The sequence below is a fragment of the Chamaea fasciata genome, unplaced genomic scaffold, assembly GCF_029207755.1.
Source record: "Chamaea fasciata isolate MVZ Bird 193981 ecotype frontalis unplaced genomic scaffold, bChaFas1.0.hap1 SCAF_16, whole genome shotgun sequence".
Classification (NCBI taxonomy): Eukaryota; Metazoa; Chordata; class Aves; order Passeriformes; family Sylviidae; genus Chamaea; species Chamaea fasciata.
This window is the reverse complement of record NW_027094101.1, coordinates 8,016,787-8,042,155: the sequence shown is the minus strand read 5'-3', so window position 1 is coordinate 8,042,155 and position 25,369 is coordinate 8,016,787. Positions and strand designations below refer to the sequence as shown.

General features: G+C 48.0%; 4 protein-coding genes across 7 annotated transcripts; 2 read left to right on the top strand and 2 right to left on the bottom strand.

Annotated features, from left to right (window-relative positions):
* The first annotated feature begins 8,896 nt into the window (after positions 1 to 8,896).
* Positions 8,897 to 10,508, top strand: ATP5MF (ATP synthase membrane subunit f). The gene is made up of 4 exons (XM_066198342.1): positions 8,897 to 8,974; positions 9,064 to 9,171; positions 9,914 to 10,030; positions 10,353 to 10,508. Exons 1-4 carry the CDS (start codon positions 8,959 to 8,961, stop codon positions 10,379 to 10,381), a joined length of 270 nt encoding a protein of 89 aa, XP_066054439.1. The 5' UTR covers positions 8,897 to 8,958; the 3' UTR covers positions 10,382 to 10,508.
* Positions 10,509 to 11,470: 962 nt separating this feature from the next.
* On the bottom strand, positions 11,471 to 18,132 carry CPSF4 (cleavage and polyadenylation specific factor 4). 2 transcript variants are annotated; one of them, XM_066198336.1, is made up of 8 exons: positions 17,844 to 18,127; positions 16,883 to 16,933; positions 16,233 to 16,385; positions 15,419 to 15,514; positions 15,176 to 15,269; positions 14,408 to 14,480; positions 13,764 to 13,856; positions 12,422 to 12,683 (listed from the first exon to the last, which is right to left on the bottom strand). In XM_066198336.1, the coding sequence occupies exons 1-8, from the start codon at positions 17,944 to 17,946 to the stop codon at positions 12,615 to 12,617; spliced, it is 732 nt and encodes a 243-aa protein (XP_066054433.1). In that variant the 5' UTR covers positions 17,947 to 18,127; the 3' UTR covers positions 12,422 to 12,614. The 2 variants fall into 2 exon arrangements, with proteins under 2 accessions (XP_066054434.1, XP_066054433.1); XM_066198337.1 differs by lacking the exon at positions 14,408 to 14,480 and having other exon boundaries at positions 11,471 to 12,683; positions 17,844 to 18,132.
* Positions 18,133 to 18,315: 183 nt separating this feature from the next.
* Positions 18,316 to 23,188, top strand: PTCD1 (pentatricopeptide repeat domain 1). 2 transcript variants are annotated; one of them, XM_066198334.1, is made up of 8 exons: positions 18,316 to 18,869; positions 19,374 to 19,514; positions 19,706 to 19,924; positions 20,254 to 20,355; positions 20,666 to 21,412; positions 21,647 to 21,763; positions 22,064 to 22,246; positions 22,432 to 23,188. In XM_066198334.1, exons 1-8 carry the CDS (start codon positions 18,405 to 18,407, stop codon positions 22,609 to 22,611), a joined length of 2,154 nt encoding a protein of 717 aa, XP_066054431.1. In that variant the 5' UTR covers positions 18,316 to 18,404; the 3' UTR covers positions 22,612 to 23,188. The 2 variants fall into 2 exon arrangements, with proteins under 2 accessions (XP_066054431.1, XP_066054432.1); XM_066198335.1 differs by lacking the exon at positions 19,374 to 19,514.
* BUD31 (BUD31 homolog) lies at positions 23,188 to 25,313 on the bottom strand. Of its 2 annotated transcripts, none has more exons than XM_066198339.1 (5): positions 25,228 to 25,313; positions 24,671 to 24,818; positions 24,103 to 24,225; positions 23,749 to 23,915; positions 23,188 to 23,451 (listed from the first exon to the last, which is right to left on the bottom strand). In XM_066198339.1, the coding sequence occupies exons 2-5, from the start codon at positions 24,762 to 24,764 to the stop codon at positions 23,401 to 23,403; spliced, it is 435 nt and encodes a 144-aa protein (XP_066054436.1). In that variant the 5' UTR covers positions 24,765 to 24,818; positions 25,228 to 25,313; the 3' UTR covers positions 23,188 to 23,400. The 2 variants fall into 2 exon arrangements, with proteins under 2 accessions (XP_066054436.1, XP_066054437.1); XM_066198340.1 differs by lacking the exon at positions 25,228 to 25,313 and adding an exon at positions 24,918 to 25,167.
* Positions 25,314 to 25,369: the final 56 nt, after the last annotated feature.

Here is a 25,369-nt window from a genome sequence, read left to right as displayed (position 1 = left end):
TCTTCAGGCTACTGAGATGTAAAGAGGAAATGTTTATTGCGAAATGCAAGTCAACCACAGCCAGTGGGTCTGGGCCATGGTGGAGGGATACAGAAATGGCTTCGTCTTCTTTTTTTGGCCTCAGAAATAGAACTCACTAAAAATAGCAGTTCCACAGGAACAAGACTGCCTGAAAATAGCTGTTTCTCAGGAGCAGGGCTGGCTGCTTCTGAAAGAAGTAGCTATTAATGTATAATTGTCCCTGAGGCTGGTTTCTGAGAAAATGCTGTACATACAGAGGGCTGTAAAGAGATATGTTCACAGCAGGGAATACAGGCACCCCTCTCTTGTCAGAGGTCCACTGAACTCCAGTAGCTCATATCAGTGTATTTGGTTCACTAATCATAGGCACAGTTAGATCCATCAAAGCACTGGGAAGTATTTCCATCTGTTCTGGTTGAAGCAGCACTCTAGGATGCTCTCATTAGCTAGACCAGTAAATAAGAAAGCCTCCATCAGCTTTAACCAAATGTGCACTGGTTCCTCTCCCAGGACTGAGCAAGCCTTACAAGCTAGAGGCAGGTCTGAAATCCCAGCGCTGTCTTTTCACAGAAGATCCAAGAACTTTGTTGAATTGCAGGTTGTGCAATCTACTTCCAATTTCCTGCTCTACTCAGCACTTAGAGTTTTCTCGCGCAGATGCTACAGGGCAATAAATCTTCTGAAGAATGGCTCTACATTTCTCCCACTATGGTGTTGTCTTTTAATGAGGAAAGACAAATTGCTTGTGAGAATGGCTGATTGGCTGGTTATTCCCTAAAATGTCTCACTCATTCCTCTCATAACACCATGGGTTCAACAGCTCATTTCTTCTGTCTTCGTTTTCCTTCCCAGCACAGCCAGACAATATCTATATCGAGGCCATTCTCCTCCTGTTCTTCTCCCCTTAAGGAAAAATCCATCTGGCCAAAAGCAGCAGAGATTATAAAAGGTCCAGAAAAGGCAAATATTGGAAAGCAGCAGCATTAAGGAAATTGCAGTGGGGATGAAGTACAGAGGGCCTGGCTGCTGCCATCACTTCAGTCCTGCAACACCAGCGCCAGAAGCCATAGTAAACTCCGCTGGGAGCATCCTTGGATCCCAAAGGCTGTGGGACTGGGCTGGGTCATCACAGGATGGAAATCTTAGATTGCTCTGGTCTAAGTGATGCTTCAAGTCCTATCTCCTCTGTTCACTGGTGATCTGACACTTCAGCATTCCAGTAACAGAAGGTACTTTCACAAGAAGTGTATGGCTGAAGTTCTACCCACCAAGTGTCCCAAGGCTGGTCTTTTAGCTTGAGAAATTACTCTTTCTTTTCCTGACTGCATTTCAGAAAAAGAAATGGCACTCTGCTTGTCCTTACACCAGGCTGCAGTTTCCAGCATGGAAACTACTGGTTCCCTGGGAAGATTTACATTGCTTGTGCAGTGAAGACCAACATTCCCAGGTTTCATTCTATCCTCGTTTGCACAGGAGAGGGAACCAGAGATGCTGCAGCCTGGATGATTTCACATGACTACAACTGGAAAATATCTAAAACACAAAATACCCAGTGCCAGAAGTGTGGTGCCTGATGTGGCCCAGTAATACTGGAACAGGTACACACACCCTGTCACACAGCCATGACATCCAGCCACACCATTCTGAGCTTTCCTGTCCCTCTTGCCAAGTGGTTTGTTATATAATCTAAGCTGCACACATAAAGGGAAAGATCTATAAAATATAGAGATGCAAATATGCTCCTTGCCTTTTTATTTTGCTAAAGTTTTGAAAAATGCCTTGGGATCCTCAAAACCAATAGCCCATGAAAGATAGAGTACTTGATTCCTGCATGATAGCAGCAGAATGAGCATTTTTTTTTTGCAGCTTAGATCAGTTTGATTAAACAAGCGTTTTGTTGCAGCCGTCATACAGTGCTCATTAAAAAATACTCTACATTTGTGTAGCATTTATCATCCAAGAATCTCATCATGTTTTACAAAATGTAATTAATTAAACTTTACAACTCCCCCTGGAGAGGGATAAGGAAAATGGAGAGTTGCTTTAATCCATCACTGAACTGCAGCAGGCGCTGGGTTAGAAGAAAGCAGCTTTTCAACAGCACACAGCAGCACTGGATCAAGAAGAGAACATCTCCAGGCAAAGTCACCCAGGGAATATATCACACACCTTGTGTTTGCCTGAACTGTGCACTTCCACTAAAGGTTAAATGCCAGTTCTTGCAGAGAAGAGGGGGATTTTTCACCCCCATCCCGCTCCCCAGGTTTGTATCTGAGGCACCTGGCAGCACAATTCTTCCACTGAATCCCCAGCAGTTCTAAAGCCCAGGGGCAGCCACGACCCTGCCCAGAACCCAGGAGGCAGAAGATATAAAGCCACACAGCCACAAATTGCATCTCACAGTCCTGGAATGTTGTGCAAGCTGGTGCTTAAAGTGGAGGGAGAGTAAAGTCTCTTTAATCCCTCGCTTACTTCCCTCTCCCCTCCCTATCTGTAAATCCACACCTGTTAAAGGTCACCCTGAAATGAAATACATTTAAATGCTTCCTGCTGCTGCTTGGCTCCCCTGTGCTCGTCCCCTGTGATCCCTCCCAGTCCTCACTGCGGAGCAGAGGGAAGGGGGGTGCCCACATGCCCTGCTTGAATGTCAGTGTCTCATGGCTGAAATCCCACCCCACTTTTAGCTGATCTTTAGAGAGGAATCTCCCTTTCACCCTGGCTTTAGGAGCACATAGGATAACATGGCCATGGGGCAAGCCTGATTCGACAGATCTGTCATACCACTTTCACTACCTAGGAAAAAAGCTAGAATTTGATCTGGTGCAGGCTGGGGAGAGAATGCAAAGGATCGCTTTTGTGAGAAAGTATGACAACAAAAGAACAGGGATATGTGCCAGGAGAGAATGATGCAAACAAACACATGGCAGGGATAGATGGAGCAGCACCAACTCATTCACCAGTGATCAAAACAGCCCTGAATCCAATGGCAGCTGCATGTATCGATTAGAGAAAGAGCTTCCATCTAACCTTCCAGATGTGCAAAGTACCACGCTGGAGAGCCTGGGATACATGTGGTGTGACATGACTGGCTGGTGGGGGCTGAGCTGTGGCTCTCCTACTGCAGCCCTACAAACCTTCTGATTCCTTTGTGTTTTCCAAGAAGATGCTCAGCTCACTCGCTGGTACAAGCCTGAGGTCCCACTGGCACAGTTGTTTTTCTCGGATCCTTGGCACTTGCTTCAGCCTCGTGTCTCCTTGCTGTCCCAGGTGAAGTGACTGCAGCTTTCAGGAGGAGAAAGCCTGGGATACAAACCCTTCCAATTCTCAATGGGGAGATGTGCTGGGTTGAGACCTGCTGTGGTCTAGGATCTGCAGGAAACAACATCAACAGGTGCCACAGGGGTTTGGAGGCAATAATGTCCCAAAGCCACCAGTGTCTTTGGTCTCAGTAAGGCTCAATGACAGCAATTGAGCTTCTTCCAAGAAACAAGGTAGGAGAGAGAGAACAGCCATCGGCTGCTTCAATTGGGAAGGTCAGAGAGACAATTTCCACATTTATTTTCATCAGACATAAATGTGGGAAGAGAGAATTACAAGGGTTATGCTGGAGGAACTGACAGTGGATTCAAAGATGGTAACAAGGTGATTTATTTTAAGCCTCTGTCACATCATTTAATTAGTCTCCAAATCCTCCCCTGATAATATGAAGCCCATTTGTACATCCCTCCTGCTGAACCACTCACACTTAGCCAAACAGACACATGGATAAGATGGAATTTATCACACCAATCTCCCCCCACTAATGAAGGCAGATCATCCTGCCCTTCTGGACTGATACCACCATGTCTTTCCTCTTTTTAGCATGAAGAAACTGAGTTTTACTGGTCCCAGGTTTTATTTTCATAAATAAATAGTCTCTGGGAAGCAACCTCAGATACAGCTGTTGCTGCAGCAGATTTATCTCTGTGAAAATTCCTGCTTTGGTTTTGCAAGTGTTTTAATTAACGTACATTATTTTAGTACACTTTACTACTGATAGCATGTAATTATCTCCCCACAGGTGTATATTTAGCTAACCACCAGGCTGATCAAAGACTTATAAAATAAGGTACCTTTGCAACTGACACCAGATACAAGCAAAGGCCAGCAAGATGGGACCAAAGAATTCCCCCTCCCCACTCCTAAACCCAGGGCTCAAATTTCGCCACTTGAAAAGATAATCATAACATTAACGTCCACATTTTGTCAGAGGAACATGAAGATGCATCAACATTCAAGTGCTGTGAAGAAGAAAAGAACTATGTACATGCTAAACTATTAATCATTGGTAAGTGATCTCCTCTGCAAAGTGTTTTGAGGTTGATGAAGGAAAATGGCTCTCTAATAACACAGAGCAAGCAATCTGCTTGCAATCACAGGTTCATTCTCTCAACTGCTTTTGCCATGTCAATCCCTAGGTATTATTATCGCTGCAAGGCAATTTACCATTTTCCTGAGGAAGTCTGGCCATGGAAGAGATTTCAAACTCCACACCCTTTTCTTATCCTATTCAGTGCTGGAGTCTGGTTTCCACTGCACGCACAATTTTAGATGAGCGATGCTGAGACCTCAGCAGTTGCTCTGCTCTCACCACACCAGACTGTTCATACAATTAAAAGACAACTGACTGGATGAAGCAACCTGGGGCCATAACTTTTCTCCAAATTACTAGCTGATAGAATGTGCATCTGCAAGAGCTGGAGCCGGTGATTTCTCTCTCTCTCCTTGATGGCTGCAGCTCCTTAACCTGTGCTGGTGGGAATTCGTCAGATTGAAATGAGTGCTTTGGAGCCAAGAGGCATCCTGTGCCAAACCGCGTTTCAGAACCATATCTGGTCCACAAACCACTGAAGGTTTGATCCTTTATTAAAAGCACTGGGTGCTTTGTCATCAGTTTCAGTGGGCATGGGATCATTTAGGTAAATCCTCATTTCCTGACCTTCTTGAAGGCCATTCTGTGCTACCTCCCACACCTGCAGACACTGTTTCTGTATATTCCTACAGGACCACTGACCACCCAGGTGAGACCCTGGGTCTTCAAAGGGTGCCATAAGGAACAGGAAAAATGATCCCAACCTCTGAGGGAGGCTGTTCTGCTTTTTACTTCTCCTTTTCAGGAACTCAGATGAAGTGTGACTTCACTTTTTGGGCCACAGCTGAATCTTTGGACTAAAAGCTGCAATATTATGTGTTACCTTTGTTAGTGGAGAAAGGAAGTCTCTTTTGTATCTATTGACGTCTTTTGCAAAATACTCTGTGTTTTTTTGAATTTATTTCTATTTCTACTTCTATTATTTCTATGCCATTATTTACAAACTTCACAGCATTTTCCAGAGAGGTCTTCACTAAGATGAAAACCTCAGGGCAACACTCCATTAGGCTTTTATTTTTAGAGGTTGGGCTAAACCTTCTTGAAATTGGTAGGTTTAACTGCATTCCTTTATTTAGGGTAACTGAAGGAGACATTAAGTCTATTGCCACCCACAATACAAGATTGCTCAAGAACCTGAAGGCTCTGGGAGGACAGTTTGGAGTAGGATATTAAAAGAAAAGAAGGTTATGTGTGGATGCTATGGTTCGGGTGGAGGAAGAGACAGAAAGACAGAGTATGGAAACAAGTGGAGAATGGAAACTTCAAAGAGCCTGAACAATCATTGATATAAGACCTGGACAGAAAACAAGGATTTGGGGTCACATTGCTGCCTGGAGCAGGTCTGGAGCTTTAAGCAAGGCTTAAACTGGCTCTCAGTTCTTCTGTGTTCAGGAAAGAAGGGCTGTGAGAATTCTTGTAAGCAAACAGAAACACATCAGAAACACCTTTCTTTGTCACAGATCCTCCCATCTGGATCAACCAACAAGACCCTGAGTTTTGGCCAGCAGCAGAGGTCAAAAGCAGGAAATGTGCAGCAAAACCTCCTGCACATCTGTACCATTCCACTCTTCCCGCTGGGTCAGGTTAAGGTGGCATAAAGAGAACAGCCCTGTTCTTCTCACCCTGCCAGCATGGGCAGCTCAGGCCAAGGCTTGAGTCACCGCTGCCTCTAATTGCATTGGAGATGGATCCTCATTAAGGATTTCCATTCTTACCCTAACAATCCAAATTTCCCCAGATCTTGCTATAAGCAGTTTGAGCAGCTTTATGTGTTCTTCTGCTCTGCAGGGAACTCCTTAAAACGAGGCCCCCGCCACTGGCTTTCTTCCTGTAGGTGAATTAATCTGCCTTGCATGAGTAATCCTATTTAAAACAATAGGTTGCCTTGCAAGAATGAGGGAAGCAAGTTTGGAGCATGATTTTCTGCAAGTACTGTAAAAAGGGCACATAGTAGTTCATCAGGGGACACTTCAGCCATAAAATGACAGTTACCGGTAAAGCCCAATAATAAAATAAAGGATAATTTAATAAGAGGATTTTAAACTCATTTAGCAGGGTCTAAATTTGGAATCCTTTCTTCAAGTGATCAGACACACTATACTTTCCTAATTTTACTTTCTGTTAATAATAAGGAGAAAAAACTAAAAATCAGGCAGCAATGTATTCCTTCTGCCTTTTTTTTAATGTTATGTTATGTTATGTTATGTTAGTACTCAGTGTAAATAAATTAATTTTGGTAAAACAGAAGGTGAAGCTAGACATAGAGACCTGCCTCTGATGTGTGACACAGTTCCATATATCCTCAGACAGCACAAGTCCCTCACCTCATTTAATATCAGGTAACACAACCCTGCAGACTCTAAGAATCCTGCAGTGGCAGGAGGGAGGAGTATGGAATAAGACTCTGCGAGCTAAGAGAAGTAAAAGCTGCAGAGATTAGTGTTTATGTAGGAACCCTGTGGGCTCCTTTCAGCGTCCTTAATTTAGTTTTCATCTCTGATCTGCTCCACCAGTCCTCTGTGGGATGGAGATTTCATATCCAGCAATCCCGGGGTGCTGTTTGACCTGTCAGCAGCAGCGGGGGAACGGCTGCTCCCTGTTTACCGCTGCAGCACTTTGCCATTCAGCTCCAGCACAATAAACAACAACAAACCCTGACACTGCTATGAGCCTGCACGAGAGGATGTGAAGCCTCTAGAGGTCACTACGCGGGGACCATCAGCCGCAGCCGCTGCCTGCGAGTGACACCTGCTGGAGTCACACCTGGTGCCACCACCCCGGGCTGCAGGTGTGCTCAGGGTGCGCCCGAACCCCCCAGAAAGGCTCTGGGGAAAAGGAAATCAGTCTGGGTGGCTCCTTCCCGTTTTACTTGGAGCTGGTGCAGTCCGATCGCAAGTTCTGGGATGCAGTTTTGGGCACCGCAATACAAGATATGAAGCAATTAAAAGGAGGGCTACGAAGATGGGGAAAGAAGCAAAACAAGAAGTGGTTGAGGCCACTTGGTTTATTCTGCTGGAGGAGACTTAGGAGATTCATCGGGGGTTGCAGCTGCTCCCAAGGGGCAGCGCAGGGCCAGCTCCAATCTCTGCTCTCTGGGAGCAGGGACAGGACCCAGGGAATGTCAGGAATGTCAGAGTGAATATCAGTAAAAGGCTCTTCTCCCAAAGGGTAGCGGGGCACTGAACAGGCTCCCGATGGCTGCCAGAGCTCCAGGAGTGTTTGGACAACGCTCTGTCCAAACAGGCTGCTCCGTGCAGGGCCAGGAGTTCAACTCTGATCCTTGTGGGTCCCTTCCAACTTGGGATATTCTGCAATTCCTGTTTCAGGAAGGTAAAATTTATCTTTATCTGCACAGTAACCGCTCCACCACCCTGGTTATGTGGGTTTATTTACATTATATACCCCAACCCGGCCTCTTCTTTTGCCTTTGACACCCTTCCAGAGGAGCTGGAGTAGAACACAGCGTATTCCCACAGGCAAAAGCCCTCAGTGAGCACTGAAAAGGGACTTCTTACGGTACAATAAGTGACAATTTCAATGTATGTTGCAGTATATACTGTCTGTGAGCACACATTTACCGTGTTAGAGCTGCAACTTAAGAACACACTGGAAAAGGTTCATCTGTGGGACATCGGCAAGATTGCTGATGGAGACGTGTGAAGATGCTGATGACAACTTGTGAAGTTTTCTATATTTTCTCACAATCTGAAGCACTGCAAGGAGGGCACCTGACACCCCGTAACGTGGGACGGTGCGAGGCGCTGCCCTGGGGGATTGAAGGACATGCTCAGGAGTTGTTTACCATCCCCTGAGGAAGGGTGCAGCTGATGAAGGGACCTGCTGGACTAGAAATGAAGGGAAAATCCCTCAGGTGTCCCAGCCTCCTGCCAGGATGGCAGTGCCTGTTGGCACCTGGGGCAGCGTGTGCAGCCCGCACTGGGGAATTGGCCCCTAGAGAGGAGATCACAGAATCACGGAATATTAAAGGACTGGGAGGACCTTAAAGATCATCTAGTTTCAACCCTCTGCCATGGGCAGGCACATCTTCCACTAGATCACGATGCTCCGATCCCCGTCCAACCTGGCCTTGGACACTTCCAGGTACGGGCTGCCACAGCTTCTCTGGGCAACCTGTGCCAGGGCCTCACCACCCTCACAGGGAGGAAATTTTTTCTGTATATCTAATCAAAATTTCCCCCACTTCCAGTTAGTGCCCATTACTCCTTGTCGTGTCCCTAGCAGAGGCGGGACGAGCTCAAGCCGAAGCGGGACAGCCATGCTCCCTCCTGAGGGGGCCGTGACACACCCAACACAGCCCCGTGACACGCCCAACATGGCGCCGGTCCCGCCCCGCCCGTGTTCCCGCCCGTGTTCCCGCCCGTGTTCCCGCCCGTATTCCCGCCCGTATTCCCGCCCGTATTCCCGCCCGTGTTCCCGCCCGTGTTCCCGCCCGTGTTCCCGCCCGTGTTCCCGCCCTTCCCTCCTCCCATGAGCCCCCGCGGCCGGTCCCTTCCGGGCACATCAAGATGGCGCAGCCGCCGGGTGAGTGTGGGGGGATCAAGGTGACCGCGGTGCCCCCATCCGTCCCTCAGCCCCGCGCTGACCGGGCTCTCTGCCTCTCCCTGCCACAGTTCTCCTCAAGGACACGAAGCTGATGGACGTGAAGCTGGGCCAGCTGGGCAGCTGGCTGGCCATGAGGGACTTCACCCCCCGCGGCATCCTGGGGGCCATGCGAAGAGGTGAGGGGGCAGCGGGAGAGGCCCGGAGGGTGCGGGACCCTGATTCCTTCTCCTGACGGAGCCAGGGAAAGTAGCACACAAGAATCCCTGGCTGCCGGAGTGGATGTTGTCTGGGGAGGGGCGTGTGGCAGCGCAGCGGCTGCTCCATGGCGAGTATTGCCTTCCCAGAGCAGTTTCTCCTGTAACAACTCGTTTTTCTATCTGTAAATTTCTCGTGTGGGCTTTATCCACCGGATGTTTGTTCTCTGTATTCCTTCTTGTATAAAGGGAAAATGGGGGGCCCTTAATCTTCAATCCGTTGGCTGAAAATCTTGGGGTGTCACAACATCACAAGTAAACAAAAAATTATTAAAAGGCAGTTGATCCCTACAGACGGTAAAAAAGGAGACAGAGCTCTTATGGATCTCTTGGGACCAATGTCGTTTGCTGTAGGTACAAATGTCATTCAGGTAGACTTAAACACAGAATGTCAAATTCAAGTGTCTGCCTTTGATAGTACATGTATAATATCAAAAAGAATTTTTTTCCTTTTCTTTTTTTTTTTTAAGGCTTAGGGCTGTTAACTTGGGATCACCTTGCTCGACTAACTCACAGGTTGCCTCCTCTCAGACTTGCTTCTGAGACCTTCAGATGTTTCATTAGAACCAATTTCCTGAAGTTTTGTGAATCCAGGCTGCTTCTTTCTCTCACAGGGTAACACCCAACTCACCTGGCTGCTCTGAAAACTTTTCCTCCTCTGCAGGTTACGACAGATACTACAACAAATACATCAATGTGAGGAAGGGGGGCCTCGGGGGTATCTCCATGGTGCTGGCTGGGTATATTGTCCTCAGCTACATGTGGAGCTACAGTCACGTCAGTAAGTAAAAAAACCCATGGCTGAGTGTGTGCAGGGCAGCTTGGAAGGAATAAAAACAATTACCTGCTGCTGCTTTTAGAAATAAAATGAAAGGTTGTTGGCAAACAAACTTCTTTTAGCCGTAGTAAACTTGATTGCTTACTGATTATTCTGTTGGCAGTGAAGGAAGTTTAGACCTTGATGCCTATCTGACCTGACAGCACTTAGAAAATACATGCTGAGGGGTTTTTCAGAGTGCTTTCTTGCCTGTAATTTCAGGTGTGGTGGGTTGGTTTTTTTTTCCTGTGAGTTCAGCAGAATTAACTTGCTGTGTTTGGTGCAGAGCACGACCGCAGGAGGAAATACCACTGAAACGCCAGCAGAAGGTGAAAGTGCAGCTCCTGGCACAGCCACCCCTGACAGAAGACATGAGAACTATGGATATTAAATCTCTGCTCTTGTGACCAATAATAAAGTGCATACACTTTACGTTTCCTGAGCTGACACTCTGCTAATTGAGTTGTTAATTGTATTGTGCAAATAAGCTTGTCTTCTGAGAGTTTCAGCCCTCAGGGTGAGTTCAGGAGGGAAAGCAGCTGCTCCTTGGGGTGTATTATGAACTGGGGGAACTGTTGATAACTATTCCTGTTTGATAAAAATGATAGCATTGGATTGCTTCTTCCTGGCCATTATGGACAGACTGGACAAGGGGCTGAGGATGTGTTTTGATTTGAAAGAATATCTGAGCTTTGTGTGCCCTGTTGGTGTTTCTGGTTCTCAGGCTGTCAGCAGGGACTGGAGGTGTTTTGGGCAGTTTTCCATCATTGCAGAGCACTGTCTGAGATGAGACAGGTCTGCAACTCTCCTTCTGTCACTGCCTCAGATAACCCAAAATTTCCATCAAAACTCTACCTCCTTTCACTGCCAAAGCTTGGGAGGTCATTCTGAGTGGGAATAAGCTTCAGACTTTTTAATCCGTCAAAATAAAGAAAAGGAAAACTTTCCTTCTTGTCTTAAATGCAGCTTAAAGGAGCATCTGTGGGTTTGGTTGTTGGGAAAGGTGAGACCACAGATGCTCCGACATTTGGTGGTCCAGCCCCACAGTCACACCCAACAGCTGGAGCTGGGCACTGCTGCCCACCTGAACCATCCTTGTCTGAACAGCAGGGAGAGTGAAAACCCCTTCTTGAGGGACATGAAGAATCTCCCCAGAGCTTTGGTGTTTACAGGAACGTTTTCAGTGTTGGAAAACTGGTATTGAAGCCCAAAAACTCCAGAACTTGATGGGAAGGGCGATCAGACACTGGAGTGTTTTAGTTCCCTTTCCACATGCCCAGTTACACACAAATCACACAGCTCAGTCTGAGGGGGGCACAGAGTGGTATCAAAGTGTGTGATGGTCTGTGACTTCAGACTTGAAACTTCCACAGTGAAATAACTGCAGTCATTGACACCAACACAGGCTCTGGTCACTTCTCTTAATCCAGCCACATTTACCTTGTTCTTAAAGAAAAATAAATTCACAGCCATCTTTTGCCATCAGTACATTTCAATAAAAACAAAGTATAAAGGCAGGCAGCAAATGAAGAGATGGGGGAGAATCAATAAGGCTCACATTGTGGGTTTTTTTTTTCTTTCAATTCCTATTTTGTCATTGGCCCTTTTGAAATAGTCATCTCAGACTAAATGAGGTTAGGGTTGAAAAAAAAACAAACTGCTTTCAGAAGGAATCTCTACCAACACTTTAAAAGCAGTGTTCCATAAGAATGTACAGCTCCACTTCCTGGTCTCTAGAGTGTGGGAATACCTGCTCAGGGTGAGCTGGATGATGGGGGCTGGGACAAGGGACAAGGCTCTTCTACTCCAAGCCCTGCTCGTTTCCCTCCCTTCTGCAAGTAGGAACTGAGCACAGATGCAGCTTTTCTATAATCACTGTTCCTTATTGTCTGGCTAACCAGAGAGATGCCAATTTGTTCTCCCCTTAATCGGTTCTCTCCCAGAAGATTGATTTCCAACCTTCAGTACAGCAAGAAGCACAGAAACAAAGCAAGTGGACACGGGTTTTACTGCCTGATGTACGTCAGGGGTTTCATCAGCCACCAGGACAAGCTCACCAGGCTGACCTGGAAACAGGACTTTGCTTTTGAAGAGCTACAGGACAGCAGAATCCCTGCTTCCTCACTGAGGAGAAGGCATTGCAAGTGTTATGTTTTCCCAGTCAGTCTTCCTGCTTCCACAGGGAGGGCTGAAACGCTGCAGGTTCTCCAAAGAGAAGTGGCAGAAGGAAAATACTTTAAACACTGGCCTAAGATGTGTTTAGGTGGAGTGCTGCATCAGTAAGGGCTTGGTTTATCTACTGGCTTTTAGATCTACCTTTCATAAGGGCTCAATGAAAACAGGCAGAGGCCAAAATCGATTTTAAAAAGGTTAAAACTTAAAAAAGTTGGGGACAGTTACAAAAACGTTGCTTAGCAGCAGCCAGCCTCTGACCAGTTCTTTTAGTAATGGCATTAAAAAAACAACCTGATTAATAGCTCCAGACATTGTGCTAGGCAGAAACCTTTCCTCAGTGGTAACAGCTCCCTTGCACCTTCCTGCTGCTCCTTCACTGTCCACTGAGAAAGGCCAGGTGTCCTTTGGTGCATCTGTTGGCATAATGACCTTTTTCACCACACTGAAAGAGAGACAGGAATTATTGCAGAGTTCCAGCTTTTTCCTCCTAGCTGCCTTTATTAAGGCACCCAGCAACTGCTGCCATTTGGAAGCTTTTCCACACATGGAAGAGGCAGCATTAAACAGCTCAAGTGAAACAGGGTGTCAGGAGGGACAGGATTTATGGGCTGCTACCACTCCTTGGAGTAAAGGCTGCTTCTATGCTGGGAGTAACCTGATGCCATGTTTTTCTAAGGCATTTCAAAGGAGAGAACCCTCAGCACACAAGGAGGATTCCAACATTTGAGGCTTCTCATGACTACTCCATGTGATATGCACCCATATCCATGGGGACTCTCCTCATCTTCATGAATAAACAGAGAAAAGCACCTCTGGACTTGAGGAAGTCACAGATTCATGATTTTGCATCTTAAAGCTACTCAAACACAGAGAAATACCAGTATCTGGTGCAACAGCCTTCTTCAGATCTCTTATTTACTTGCAGATAAAACAGCCAGCTATTAAAGGTTTTCAGTGAAATGGGTTCAGCTATTTAATATCCCTGTCCAGTCACAGTGATTTTTGTCCAAACAAGCACCTAAGGCTCAGAATTGACATGTAAAATGTTGTAACTGTCAGGGCTAAAGGGACAGGAAGATTCTTTGTCTTTTTCTAGTGACTAGGGCTTTTGTGGAAAAATAAGGAGATGGAAACTTGATTGTGTCCAAATTTTCCTGGTGGTCTTCAATGAGCAACCAAGATGAACAACTTATCCTTGGTTTGATACCACAGGGTGCATTTACAGCTCAAATACTGAGCAAGCTTTGCAAACCTAATTTCTGTTACTTTCAATGACCTTCCAGGAAACAGGGAAGAAGAGAATCTACACCCACCAGTGTAAGCAAATTGGCTTATGAGACAAAAAAATTACTGTTAGCTCTTATTTTAAAACGGGCAGCTTGGCAGTCTCAGTCTTTGGGGCAGGGTTTTCCTGTTTATAAGCAGACAGCAAAGTCCTACAGAATTTGCCACTGTCACAGCAAGTCCAGGACTGGCAAGGCAGTTTTTTGCTTTCCCTCCGCAGCCCTCCCCTCTGCATTACCTTGTAGCAGGTGACCTGCTCCAGCGGCCGCGGTCCTCTGTTCCCACTGTTGTTATTTTGAGATTGCATGACTCCAATGACTTGGGGTGTCCTCTGTTGGGTAGAAGAGTTCTGACTCGTTAAGTGCATCCAGGATAAAGATCTTTTGTGGTTGTTGTTTTGTTAAGAAGGGAAAAGAGCACCCCATATGTCAAATGATCAATTCTCCTCCAAATCTGTGTGTGGGTGCTCTGCCAGCTGGAGCACCAGGGAGAAGAAATCAAGCACTGAGCCTTACAAAGCCCAGTGATCCTGTTTTTCTCTGGAAAGCAGATTTGGAGAGTAGGTTTAGGCTGCTAAAATATCATTGCCATCACCGAGGGATGTCACCCTGATTACAAAACCTGGCAGACTGCTGCACAACCACAGATGATGTGCTTCTGTGTAGCGTGGGAGTGTTCTGTGACATGATCTCCATGTGAAGCTAGAACAATTGTGGGGTTTCATCACTATAATGGCACTCAGGGCTGCTCACTGCTTAATTCTCCCTTCCAGACCCAAGAGCCTGGGTGCCCAATTTTGACCACTTGACAACCTGTTCTATTTTAAAGCACTGTGGGAGAGGTTTGAGGGTGGCTGTGTGGGGAGGCAGGGGATCAGGGTACCTTTTGCTGTGTTTGTGTTGGCTGAGGCAGTGGTGGTTGCTCTGTGGTTCCCATTGGCAGTTCAAACCGAGGGCTGGTTTAGATGGAAACAAGAAAATTGATTCTCAAATCATATGCCAACATTTTATCATCAGCTCAATCAAGCAACTCCAAACAACAAAACATTCAGCCAGTTAAATCTGGCTCAGAGGAAACAGGCCTCCCCCTCCCCACTTCTCTTTACATATGTGTAGCATATCCCTCTGCCTTCTGGAATATAAATCCATGTGATTCCACTGCATTGATGGCACCTAACCACCATGCCAATCTTACTGGGAACTCCCTGGAGACACCCTGCCCCATATCATAGACTGGTTTGGGTGGGAAGGGATCTCAAAGCTCATACAGTGCCAACCCCCCTGCCATAGGCAGGAACACTTTACGCTATCCCAGGTTGCTCCAAGCTCCATACAGCCTGACCTGGGACACTTTCAGGGATGGGGCAGCCACAGCTTCTCTGGGCAACCTGTGCCAGGGCCTCCCCACCCTCACGGGGAATAATATTTTTTCTAATGCCTAATCTAAACCTACTCACTTTCAGTTTGAAACCATTCCCCCTTGTCCTGTCACTACATGCTCTTGTAAATACTTCCTCAATCCTCTAATCAGTAAAAATTTGGCCCAACTAAACACCGGCAAATCTCCAAACCATTGGGAAGCACGGGAGCACTCTCATTAGACATGCACCAGACCACAAGGGAAACACAAGGCTGCAGGGAGTATACTCACTGCATGAATTTACAGGCAGGCCCCTCTGGACAGAATCCTACCAGGTAATTCACACAAATGACTCTCCGAGTGTGCCGATGTCTGCAGAGGGGACCTGCAACACAAAGCTCAGCAGTTCACATTCCACACATCCATGTCCCAGCAGATCCCAGCACATCCACCAGCAGACTGTGCAAAGATGGAACAGAAACACTCCACCCTTGATCTCCAGCCACAGGAACAGCAACTGTGGGAGGCACATACCGTGTTTACAGAAGCCTCTGTCATACCAGGGACAGTCTTTGATCTTTGACTCCGGGTCAATGTGCAAGAATGGACATTCCTTGTTACTGCATTCCCCTGTACCAAGGCAAACACACTTCTCAGTCAATTGTGCAGGTTTGACATCAACATGACTCTCAAAACATTACCTGGATCATGTAGCTCCCACAGAGCTGTTACCAACATTTGTAAGTTGAGGCACAACAGTCTCACTGCCTGCCTTAACCTCCATGAAGAGCTGCAAGGTGAGCCAAGTTCTACCAGACTGGATTATTTATGTTTTCAAAAACAATGACGGAACTAAATTTGAAAGAGCAGTCATGGTAACAAAACCCAAACATTTAGGGCACCAGAAGTGTGGAGAAACTACCAATTTCACACTAACCTCAATCCAAGGAAACCTACAAGAGTCTAAGTTTCTGGCATCAAGTTACCTCATTATGTCCAGATCTCCAGTGCTGGAAAGCAAGTGCACAAAAGTTTTGCACCCCCATGCCCTCTGCTGCTCATCAGCTCCCCAAAATCAGTCATGCAAAGACCAGTTGCTCAGCCTACTCATCTCATACTCCAAAAAAATGAACCTAAGGCAAAAAAAAGCACTATCCCCCCCTCTTCCTGAAAGGGACAAGCAGTCAAGTGAAGACATCCACAATATATCACAAATTTATGTGGATAATATAGCAAAGCAGATCTGGAGAAATGTCAATCTAACATCAGACACAGAAGAATGTAATGCTCTGAGGAGGGATATTCAGACTCTCACACCTGCCAGGAAGGCTGAGCAGGAGCTACTTACCAAATTTGGAGTAGAAGTAACACTCAGGCATCTTGGTCATGTCATACTCGTGCAGGAACTCGCACTGGTCTCCCTTTTTGCACAGTCCTCTTAGCCAGTGTTTACAAACAACTGTCTTTTCCCCACTGATGTGTCTGAATGGGCACATGCCTCCTGTGGAAGGATGGGTGGGGCAAGGAGAAGGGAAAAAAGAACAATTACAATATGTCACACAGGGCAACAGCAACCCCTCTGTAAGAGGGCTTTCAGAAGACATCACCTATGATTTCAACCTTAAGTGATAACAGCAAAACAGGGAGTTCCAGAACAGTCTTGTGTTACCCTCTCATGAGCTTCACAACAAAGTCTCCAGCTCTTAATCTTGGCAACTACAAACCACAGCAACTAAGAGGCAGATTCACAGCAAAGTCTGCTTGTGGTGAGTTCAAACCTTCCTTTAATGGTAGCTTTGCTTATTTACTTCCCAGCTCCCTTAAAAAATACCATAATTTCCCAATTGCTGCAGTCATTCCAACATCCTTCACTTTTATCCTCTAAGTTATCCCCTCAGCTTTACAAAAAAAGAGCACTATAAACAGTGCTGGGAAATCTATTTTCCTCCCTCCACCCTGTGAGAATCATTGCCTTTTCCAATATTCCATACAACTTGCCTTTTCCACATGCCGCCTTTAAAAAAAACTCACAGACAGCTGCGCCCGATTCTGTGGGAAGAACAAGGAAACATTATTTATTTTATCAAAGCTTCATGGTAACTTTCACAGTATTTCCTGCCCCACAAAGAAAATCTGATCTCCAGCATCAAGAGGAAAGTAACGTTTTGGTTTTGGGAGTTTACTTTCCTGCAGAAGTTCCTTGTTAAAGCCTGGTGCTCAAAAATATGTTTTCTTCTTGAGGGACACCAGGGGGGATTTACGAAGATTTGGAGGTGCTTGGTTTGCTTTTCAGCTATTAAAGTTCTCAGCTGGGTTTTCCTCTGCTGTTAAGTCAGTCATATCACAGAATATTGAGTTGGATGGGACACACAGGGATCATTGAAATCCAACTCCTGAACCCTGTGTTTGTCTTAAAAGTCTTATATTTCTTTACCAGAACTGCCTGAAAAAACCATTATTAGCATGTTATCCCTTGTTGATCCTGATGAAGACGAACATTTAAGGGAGTTAAACATAAGTTTAATAGCCCAGCCAGAAAAATTCAGCAAACTATGAGTCTCCTGAGTGTGTCAGACTGAAGATTTAGAGAGTCAGCCATGGATATACCTAAAGATGATGACTCTTCCCACTGAAATACCTTATCTACTAAAAGAGAATGAAAAAGTAAATATAAAGTACTGTGAAGAAGAGTGATGTTTATTCACGATAACATCTCAACTTTAATTTTCCAGCCTGGCTGGCAGTAACTTTAGATTCCACTAAGTAGAAAAGAAAAACATCTGAGTTATGATAGAAACCTCACGGGGAAAGCAGAAGCTGGGTGGATCTATGGTTAAGACCTGAGAAAGACGCTCAGATCCCTGGAAACCTCCCAGGCACCCCAGCCCTGCCCAGCCCACCCTCGTCGGCCCCATGGCCCCGGCCCGAGCGGCCCGCGGAGGAGAGAGCCCACACGCACTGTCCATGCCAGGGAAGGGAAGCGGCTGTGCCCCCAGCTGCTGCTCCACGGCCAGCTCCAGGTCGAACGTGATGTGGTCCACGCTGGCGATGAGCTCTTGCATGGTGGCAGCTGGGGGCCGCCGACAACGGGAAGGTAGGGGCGGAATGGTGGCGGTGTTGGTAGCGGCGGGCGGGCGGGCCCGGGCGGGCCCGGCCCGGCCCGCTCCGCTCCGCGCCGGCAGCGCCTGCAGTGAGGGGAGGCGGCGGCGGCAGCCCCGTGGCCGCCCCGCGCCGCCCGCCCGCGGAATGACGGGACGCACGGCGGGCACGGCCGCCCGGCGGGCAGCGCGCGCGCTCCGGCCAATCAGTGCCTGGGGCGCCGCTGCCCGGCGGCCTGCGCGCGGGCACCCGCCAATCAGAGACTCCCCCGAGGACACGCCCTTTCCGTGCGCGCAGGCGCCGCGGGTCAGGGGCGGGATGAGGGGGCGGTGCGAGCGCGGGGCCGGGTCCGCGTTCCCATCCCGGTGCCGCTCTTGTCTCCGCTCCCTACCCGCTCGCCTCCGGGGACAGCGGGCACGTCATGGGCTCCCTGCGGCTTCTCGTCCCCCGCTGGTGCCGCTACGCCTCCCCCGCTCTGCTGCGGGCGCAGTGCGCAGCCCCCGTGGTTGGTTCCGGGCAGGTGCCGCTCCTGTCCCAGCCCCCGGGCCAGGGCCCGCTGCCGGGCTGGAGAATGTGCAGCTCCTCCCAGGCCTCCTGCAAACTGCCCGGCAGCGGCCCGAAAGATATCAGTGCTGACAGCTCCGCTGGAGCTACCGAGGAGTTGAAGGATGATGATGATGAGGGTGATGATGAAGGTGTGGAGTTCGGGACTCTGTCTGATAAATTTTCCTCTAGAAAATATTTCCACAAAACCACAGCGCGCTTTCGGGATTTAAAGCTTCGGGAAGAAGGAGAAGAAGAACCAGAAAGAAGACCTCGACGTGGCCCTAAGAACACTCCATACTGGTACTTCCTACGGTGCAAGGCCCTCATCAAAGAGGACAAGGTTTGAGCCCAGCTCTTCTCTTGTTTTTAATAGCACTGATGAAAGGTGCAGCTCTGACCAGTCTCTATCACTTGGTATTTTTACAGAAAAAATTTAAATAATAATTTCTTGTAGAATCATAATCATCCAGTTCCACCCCCTGCCATGGGCAGGGACACCTTCCACATTCCCAAGTTGCTCCAAGCCCTGTCCAGCCTGGCCTTGGACACTTCCAGGGATGGGGCAGCCACCGCTTCTCTGGGCAACATGTGGTAATGCCTCACTTCCCTCACAGTAAAGGATTTCTTCCCAATATCTAACCTAAAACTCCCCTCTGTCAACTTAAAGCTATCCTCCCCTATCCTGTTATCACATGCCCTCATCCAAAGACTCTCTTCAGCCTTCTTGTGAGGAACCCCACACTTTGTAGGACTTGCACTACAATTAGCCCACAGCTGTCTGTATTAATATTTGTTGTAGTTGATTCTCTTGCTGCCTCATGATGGATTTTTCTCATCCTTGTAGCTGGCAGAGGCTCTGGAGCTGTTTGAGGTGCAGATGCTGAAGGAGGAGCGTGTCTGGCCAGAAGAAAGCAATTACACTATTCTCATTGGTGGCTGTGGCAGGGTTGGCTACATGAGAAAGGCATTCAGGCTCTACAATGATGTAGGTTTAACTTCTCCCTCAAAGCATTTTCTAAGCTGAAAGCATTTCAAGCATTCAGTCATGTTACTTTATCTCCAAAACACCTTTGTGTTAGTGTTGGCACCTTCTTAGCCTGAAGCTCTTAAAAACAAGTTAATTCAGGCTGTCCTTTTGCAAAAAGGCCGGTTCAAATCTTTCTTCTCTTCCTTTAGATGAAAAAACGAGGGTTAATCCCTACAGAGGCCACTTACACTGCCCTGTTCAACGCCTGTGCTGAGTCTCCCTGGAAGGACTCGGGGCTGCAGAGCGCCCTGAAACTGCGGCAGCAGCTGCAGAGCAAAAATGAGGAGCTGAACCTCATCACCTACCACGCCCTGCTGAAGGTCTGTGCCCTCTGCTCAGACCTCAAGATGTGCTTGGATGTACTCAAGGTAAATAGGTTGCTTTCCTCCTGTCAAACCTATTCTGAGCTGTGGTTAAAGCTCCTGGAAGTTGTCATGTTGCGTTGGGTTTTAATTTCATTTCCAGCAGAGATAATTACAGATCATGTGTTTATATTTCATTGATCCTTATTGTCATACAATGGAATTGTATGTACCAAACTCTGGGCTTAATTACTTGAAAGGAGGCAGCTTTGGCTTTAAAACTGGCTTGGTGTGTCCAAAACTTGTTTGCATCTATCCCCAGAAGATGGCAGTGGTATTTGAGCTTCACCACACAGGGTAACCGAGAAGTTTAATGCTCTCTCTGCTCTTTTCAGGAAATTGTGCAGAAGGGCCATGTCCTCACAGCTGAGACCTTCAGCTTCCTTCTCATGAGCTGCATAAAAGACAGCGAAAACGGCTTCCGATTTGCCTTGCAGGTTTGTCCTGTGTTCTGAAAGGGGGGAAAGTGCTGCTGCATTGTAACTCATCACCTGAACACATGGAAAGCAGTGGAGTGATGGCATGGGAGGAGTTCAGCTCCTCCTAGCACAAGTTCTGAAAACCAGACTTTGCTCAGGACACATCATACGCTGGTAAATAACCCTGGATCATCTCAGGGCTCTCCAGCTCAAGGTCACTGTCCTTGTCATGCTGTAAATTCACTCCTCACACAGATCCCATTAACAGATGTACTTACAGGCTACTAGAGATGCTCCTGTTACTTACTATCCATCTTCTCCTCTTCAGGTTTGGCAACAAATGAATAAACTGGGAATAAAGGCCGACAGCCACACCTACAACCTGATGCTGCGCGCGGCCAGAGACTGTGGGATCGGCAATCCCGCTGTGGCCTCTAAACTCCTGCTCAGTCCCCCTGAGCACTCACCTCAGCTAAAGCTGCCACCTGGCAGGCAGAAGGAAAAGGTGAAAAATCAGAGGAAGAAGGGATCAGAGAGTGCTGCTGTCCAGCTGGATGTGGAAGCTATGGAAAAGCAATTATTTCAGGAGAGTTTGGTGCATCCTGAGGAACAGATCCAGCAACAAAATAAAGATGTGGCTCGGGCTGAAGCAGAACCAGCTGCTCCTGACAGCCCCAGTGTCACTCACAGCAGGCCTGGAGCCTTGATGAGGAGAGCCCAGAGTGAGGTGGAACAGCCACACCCAAGCCAGAAGCCGCCTTTGTGCAACCTGCCCAACTTGTTGGATTCCAGGATGGCTGACACAGCCGTGGTTTCCCTGGGGACAGTGGCCACGCCATCCCATAGACTGGCTCTGATGGGGGATGTGGAGGGATTTTTGAACAAAATGAAAGAGGACAATGCAGAGCCCAACATTAAAACGTTCACATTACTGGCTGAGCTGGTGGAACCCCAAAGCCCCTCCGAGTCCTCTTTGCTGGCACTGCTGGATGATCATAAAGTAAAAGTAGATGTCACCTTCTTTAACACTTTAATGAGGAGGAGAAGTAAACAGGGAGACCTGGAGGGAGCAAAGGTGAGAGAAAAACCTCAGAACCAGCCCCATCACCACCTCCTCATCTCAGGCCTCTCTTTTGCTGAGACCCATTTCTCTGCCCCCAACAGAAACTGAGATCTCACACCGTTTCCCAGGTGGTGCTTGGGTTTATTTTTAACTATTTATGGATTCTGTTCTAGCAAGCCTAGCTCCCTGTCTGAAAAGCTGCAGTAAGAATTTTTGGGAAGTGATGCCAACACTTGTATCTTGCAGAGCGTGCTGCCAGCTCTGGTGAAGAGGGGACTGTCACCTAACCTCCAGACGTTTTGTAACTTGGCAACTGCCTGCCACAAACAGCAGGATGGACTGCAGCTGCTCTCAGATTTGAAGGTAATCAAAGAAAAATCCTCTGCTGCTTAGGGTCTGAGCTGCAGGAACAGGCAAGTGAAGTGTTAATGCTTTTAAAAGAACTGCTGAGGTTTTTGTTTTGTTCCTAAAAACATGCAGCTCCAGAGTAGCTGGAGCTCAGGTGGTCTGTCTTAGCTTGTGCTGGCACTGCACAAGCCGCTTCACAGGTCCTGTGATGAGAGCTGTGCTCTTTGTGTAAAAACTGCCTCTGCCTTTCCCTTCTGCAAGTCCTGCACTAGTCTGCAGATAAACATGTTTAACTGTAGCATTTGTTCTTTCCAGAAGTCTGGAATAACTCCCAACAAGTACATCTACAGCAGCCTCATTGCTGCTGCTGTGAGGCAGCTGGATTACAGTTACCTCACAGAGATCCTGCGGGACATGAGGAATAACCAGGTGCCTCCCAATGAAGTGATCATCCGGCAGCTGGAGTTCGCAGCACGGTACCCTCCCAAATTTGACAGGGTAAGGGAGGCGAATTGTAAATACAATGATTTAATGTCTGCCTGAGTGTCCTTTGGGTTTGTCTGCTCTGGCTGATGATTATTTGATCGCTGTTTCTTTGGTAGCATCTTCGTAGCTCCTGCAGGCTGGTGCTGAAGTGAGCTCTCATCTCATAGAAACTTGTTTAGTTGGATTTCTCTTTGCAGTACAAGTACAAAAACCCATACCTGGAGAAGATTGATGGTTTCCGTGGCTACTACTACAGGTGGTTAAAAGTTATGGCTGGAGAGGAGACCCCCCACCCCTGGGCCAAGTACAGGACAGCAAAGCCTGGGGGGCAGGACAGCAAGGCAGAGGCTGTGCAGGAAAAGGGAGCAGGATGCTGAAGTTTCAAGTTCTTCAGCACAAGGAAGATGTATGACTTGCTTCTTTAAACTGGCTTGTAGTAAAGCTGCTTTGTGTATCCCCAACCCCAAGTTCTTGGAATAGTTACATAATAAAGTGTTTCCTTTTGTTTTAAGGAGGAGCAAATACATTTTCAGTGAATTTCGTTCAACTGCCGAGGATTGGATGGGCTGTAGTTTAGCAAACCCTGTGCAAAACAAGGAAGAAGCAAAATGAGATATACTAGGGGTTTAGCTCAGTGCTGGGTTTGTCTGTGTCCTGTCACTTCTCTAGACTGCTGGCATTCCTGAAGGGATCTGTGCATTAACTCCAGGTTACAAACCTCAGCAGAGAATTCCAGTGAAATGCAGCTTCCATCTGCACGTGGTTAGGGAAGAACTCAGACTAGACATTTGGGAACTGTATTTCCTTTCTATACAGCCTTTTAAATGGACTTAGTTGAGAAAAAAAAAATCCCAGAGCAGCTCACAATGTGCAGAGCAACCTTCAAGCACCCAGAGCACATCTAACAGGAGAAGAGGGGCACAGGAATGTTCCACCAGCAGATCACACCACTCTCAGGAAGGCAAGCTTTATTTTAAAATAAATGGCTACACAAAACCCTACTCCAAAGTACTCCGCATTTATGCACGATCCAGGTGATCATGCTGCTGCTTCAATTATATTACAGAAACATCCCATCACAGAAAATGGCTGTAATTGCACTCATAGTCCATTGAGGAGGAGGATGTCCCTCAGAGTTCAAAAACCAAGTTTGATGGCAAAAGGCTTCACCCAGAGCAGCCTCTACATCCACAGTGAGTGCACTCAATGATTCTTCCCTGAAAAACAAACATCAGGAGGGTGTTAGAGCAAAGCTACAGCCAGAGCTCAGACCTCGAGGCAGGGAATGACTCTGGGTGGGAAGGTTTTCCACAGTTTGGTGTTATTTCCCATACTTTTAACAACCTTAAATGAATGCCAAAGCTGACAGGAACTTTAGCACAAACTGGACACCAATTCTACCAGCAAAGGCAGAGGAAATTACCAGGAGGAACAGCACTACCCCCTCTGCTGTCCCTGAGCTGGGAGAAGTCAGAACAGCTACTGCAGAGCAGGGGAACAAGCTGGAGACTCACCACTTCCAACTTGCTTTTGGGGACCCTGCAGATGCAGTTGGTCCCAAAGTTGGTGTCCCGAGTCTGGATGCAGCGCAGGCAGCAGAGGTTCTCATAGCCCTGCTTCTTCCACTTGGCAATCAGGTTTTTGTCAGCATAGCCCTCCTTGATGCAGTACTCATAGAGCTCTGGGGAGGAGCAGACACTGTCACACGTCTCACCATCAGGAGTTACCAGCTGCAGTAACCAGCAGGGTGAGCCAGGCAGCTGCCAAGCCGTCCCTCCACCCTCCTTCCCCAGAAACCTGATCCCACCGTCTCCCAGTTCAGTGGCATCCACAACTCACTCACTCCAGTTTTCCCCTTCCCTCCTCACCTCTGCTGATTGCTTTCCTCTTGTAGAAGAGATCAAAGATGTAACGTGTTTTCTGGTGGTGGATCCTGAAGATGGGCCAGAGGGACTCCACTTTCCTCTTCCCTTCGTGCGGCTCCGTCTCCGCTGGGAGGGAACACAAACACCAGGTGACCAAGTGCTTCCCTCAACCACTTTGCAAGGAACTGTTCCAAGAACCTTCCTAACTTTAATATGTGACAGGGATAAGACTGAGTTTAATGGGGGGAAACTCAAATGAGAGGGACCTGAGAGGATATACAACTAGTGGTAATGGGATAACATGACCCACACTGGGATCAGGGGTGACTTCATGCCCACAGCAACAACGCTGACAGGAACTACCAGTTCGTCCACACACCCATGAGCTTCATCCCTAAACCAGCTGTAACCAAAGCTTTGTACTCTGTAACCCCAAAATTAGGGACCAGCATGGCCTAGGATCAACCTGCAGCACCACTGGAGGCACAGACACAAAAAAGGTCCACCTGTATTCATGAAGCAGCTCTTGTGAGCCTGTTTCGGGGTCCCATCCCTGAGAACACGCCCTCACCTTCCCTCATCTTCTGATCCAGCTCGTCCAGCGTGGGCTCGATCAGCTCCCAGCCATCCGGGGGAGGCTTCCTGCTCCTCTTCACTTTGGGCATTGCCTCGGGAACGAGAGGGCCAAAAGGCGAACTGCCAACACTCCCTCAGAATCACTGGGAAAAACAAAAGGAAAACAGTTGCCGGGTATATTTCTCCTAAGGTTTCTGTGTCCCCTTCCCGTTTTCCACTTCAAGGATAAAAATGAGCTTTACGGAGCTCGTGGAAGAGGTGAAAGCTCTGTGACTGCTGCACGATAAGTCAGTTTCTCCCCTCAGCAAAGAGCGGCAGCCACTCCTTCCGCGAGGTGACAACTCCGGTCTGAGCCCGGCGATACAGAGGCCGCCCGGCCCGGCCCGGCCCCGACAGCCCCACAGAGGAACCCGGGGCTGGCGCGGTGAGGGGAGGCCGCAGGTCCTGGTTCCGATTCCTGTCCTGATCCTGCTCCCAGTCCTGCCCTTGTCCCGGTCCCACTCTTATGCCAGCCCAGCTCCCGGTCCCGCTCCCGCTCCCGGTCCCGCTCACCGCCCGCTCCCGTCGCGCTGCCGCCGCCGTCACCCGGGGGCCTCCCGCCGCCGCCCCGCCCGTGTTCCCGCCCTCTGCGCTGCCCCGCGCGCTGCCTGAGCAAAACGCTGCCCGCCGCCCGCGCCGCCGCCCCGAGAGAGCC

Coding starts and splice junctions, on each gene's coding strand:
- PTCD1 (XM_066198334.1), top strand. CDS start 18,405: ATGGGCTCCCTGCGGCTTCTCGTCCCCCGCTGGTGCCGCTACGCCTCC. Junction 18,870..19,373: donor CCCTCATCAAAGAGGACAAG/GTTTGAGCCCAG, acceptor TCATCCTTGTAG/CTGGCAGAGGCTCTGGAGCT. Junction 21,413..21,646: donor GAGACCTGGAGGGAGCAAAG/GTGAGAGAAAAA, acceptor TGTATCTTGCAG/AGCGTGCTGCCAGCTCTGGT.
- BUD31 (XM_066198339.1), bottom strand. CDS start 24,764: ATGCCCAAAGTGAAGAGGAGCAGGAAGCCTCCCCCGGATGGCTGGGAG. Junction 24,226..24,670: donor GGATCAGAAGATGAGGGAAG/GTGAGGGCGTGT, acceptor GTTCCCTCCCAG/CGGAGACGGAGCCGCACGAA. Junction 23,452..23,748: donor CCAAAAGCAAGTTGGAAGTG/GTGAGTCTCCAG, acceptor TTTGTTTTTCAG/GGAAGAATCATTGAGTGCAC.
- ATP5MF (XM_066198342.1), top strand. Junction 9,172..9,913: donor CCTGGGGGCCATGCGAAGAG/GTGAGGGGGCAG, acceptor CCTCCTCTGCAG/GTTACGACAGATACTACAAC. Junction 10,031..10,352: donor GTGGAGCTACAGTCACGTCA/GTAAGTAAAAAA, acceptor TGTTTGGTGCAG/AGCACGACCGCAGGAGGAAA.
- CPSF4 (XM_066198337.1), bottom strand. CDS start 17,946: ATGCAAGAGCTCATCGCCAGCGTGGACCACATCACGTTCGACCTGGAG. Junction 13,857..15,175: donor CCTGCCTGTAAATTCATGCA/GTGAGTATACTC, acceptor TCTACCCAACAG/AGGACACCCCAAGTCATTGG. Junction 12,684..13,763: donor AGCAGGTCACCTGCTACAAG/GTAATGCAGAGG, acceptor TCTCTCTTTCAG/TGTGGTGAAAAAGGTCATTA.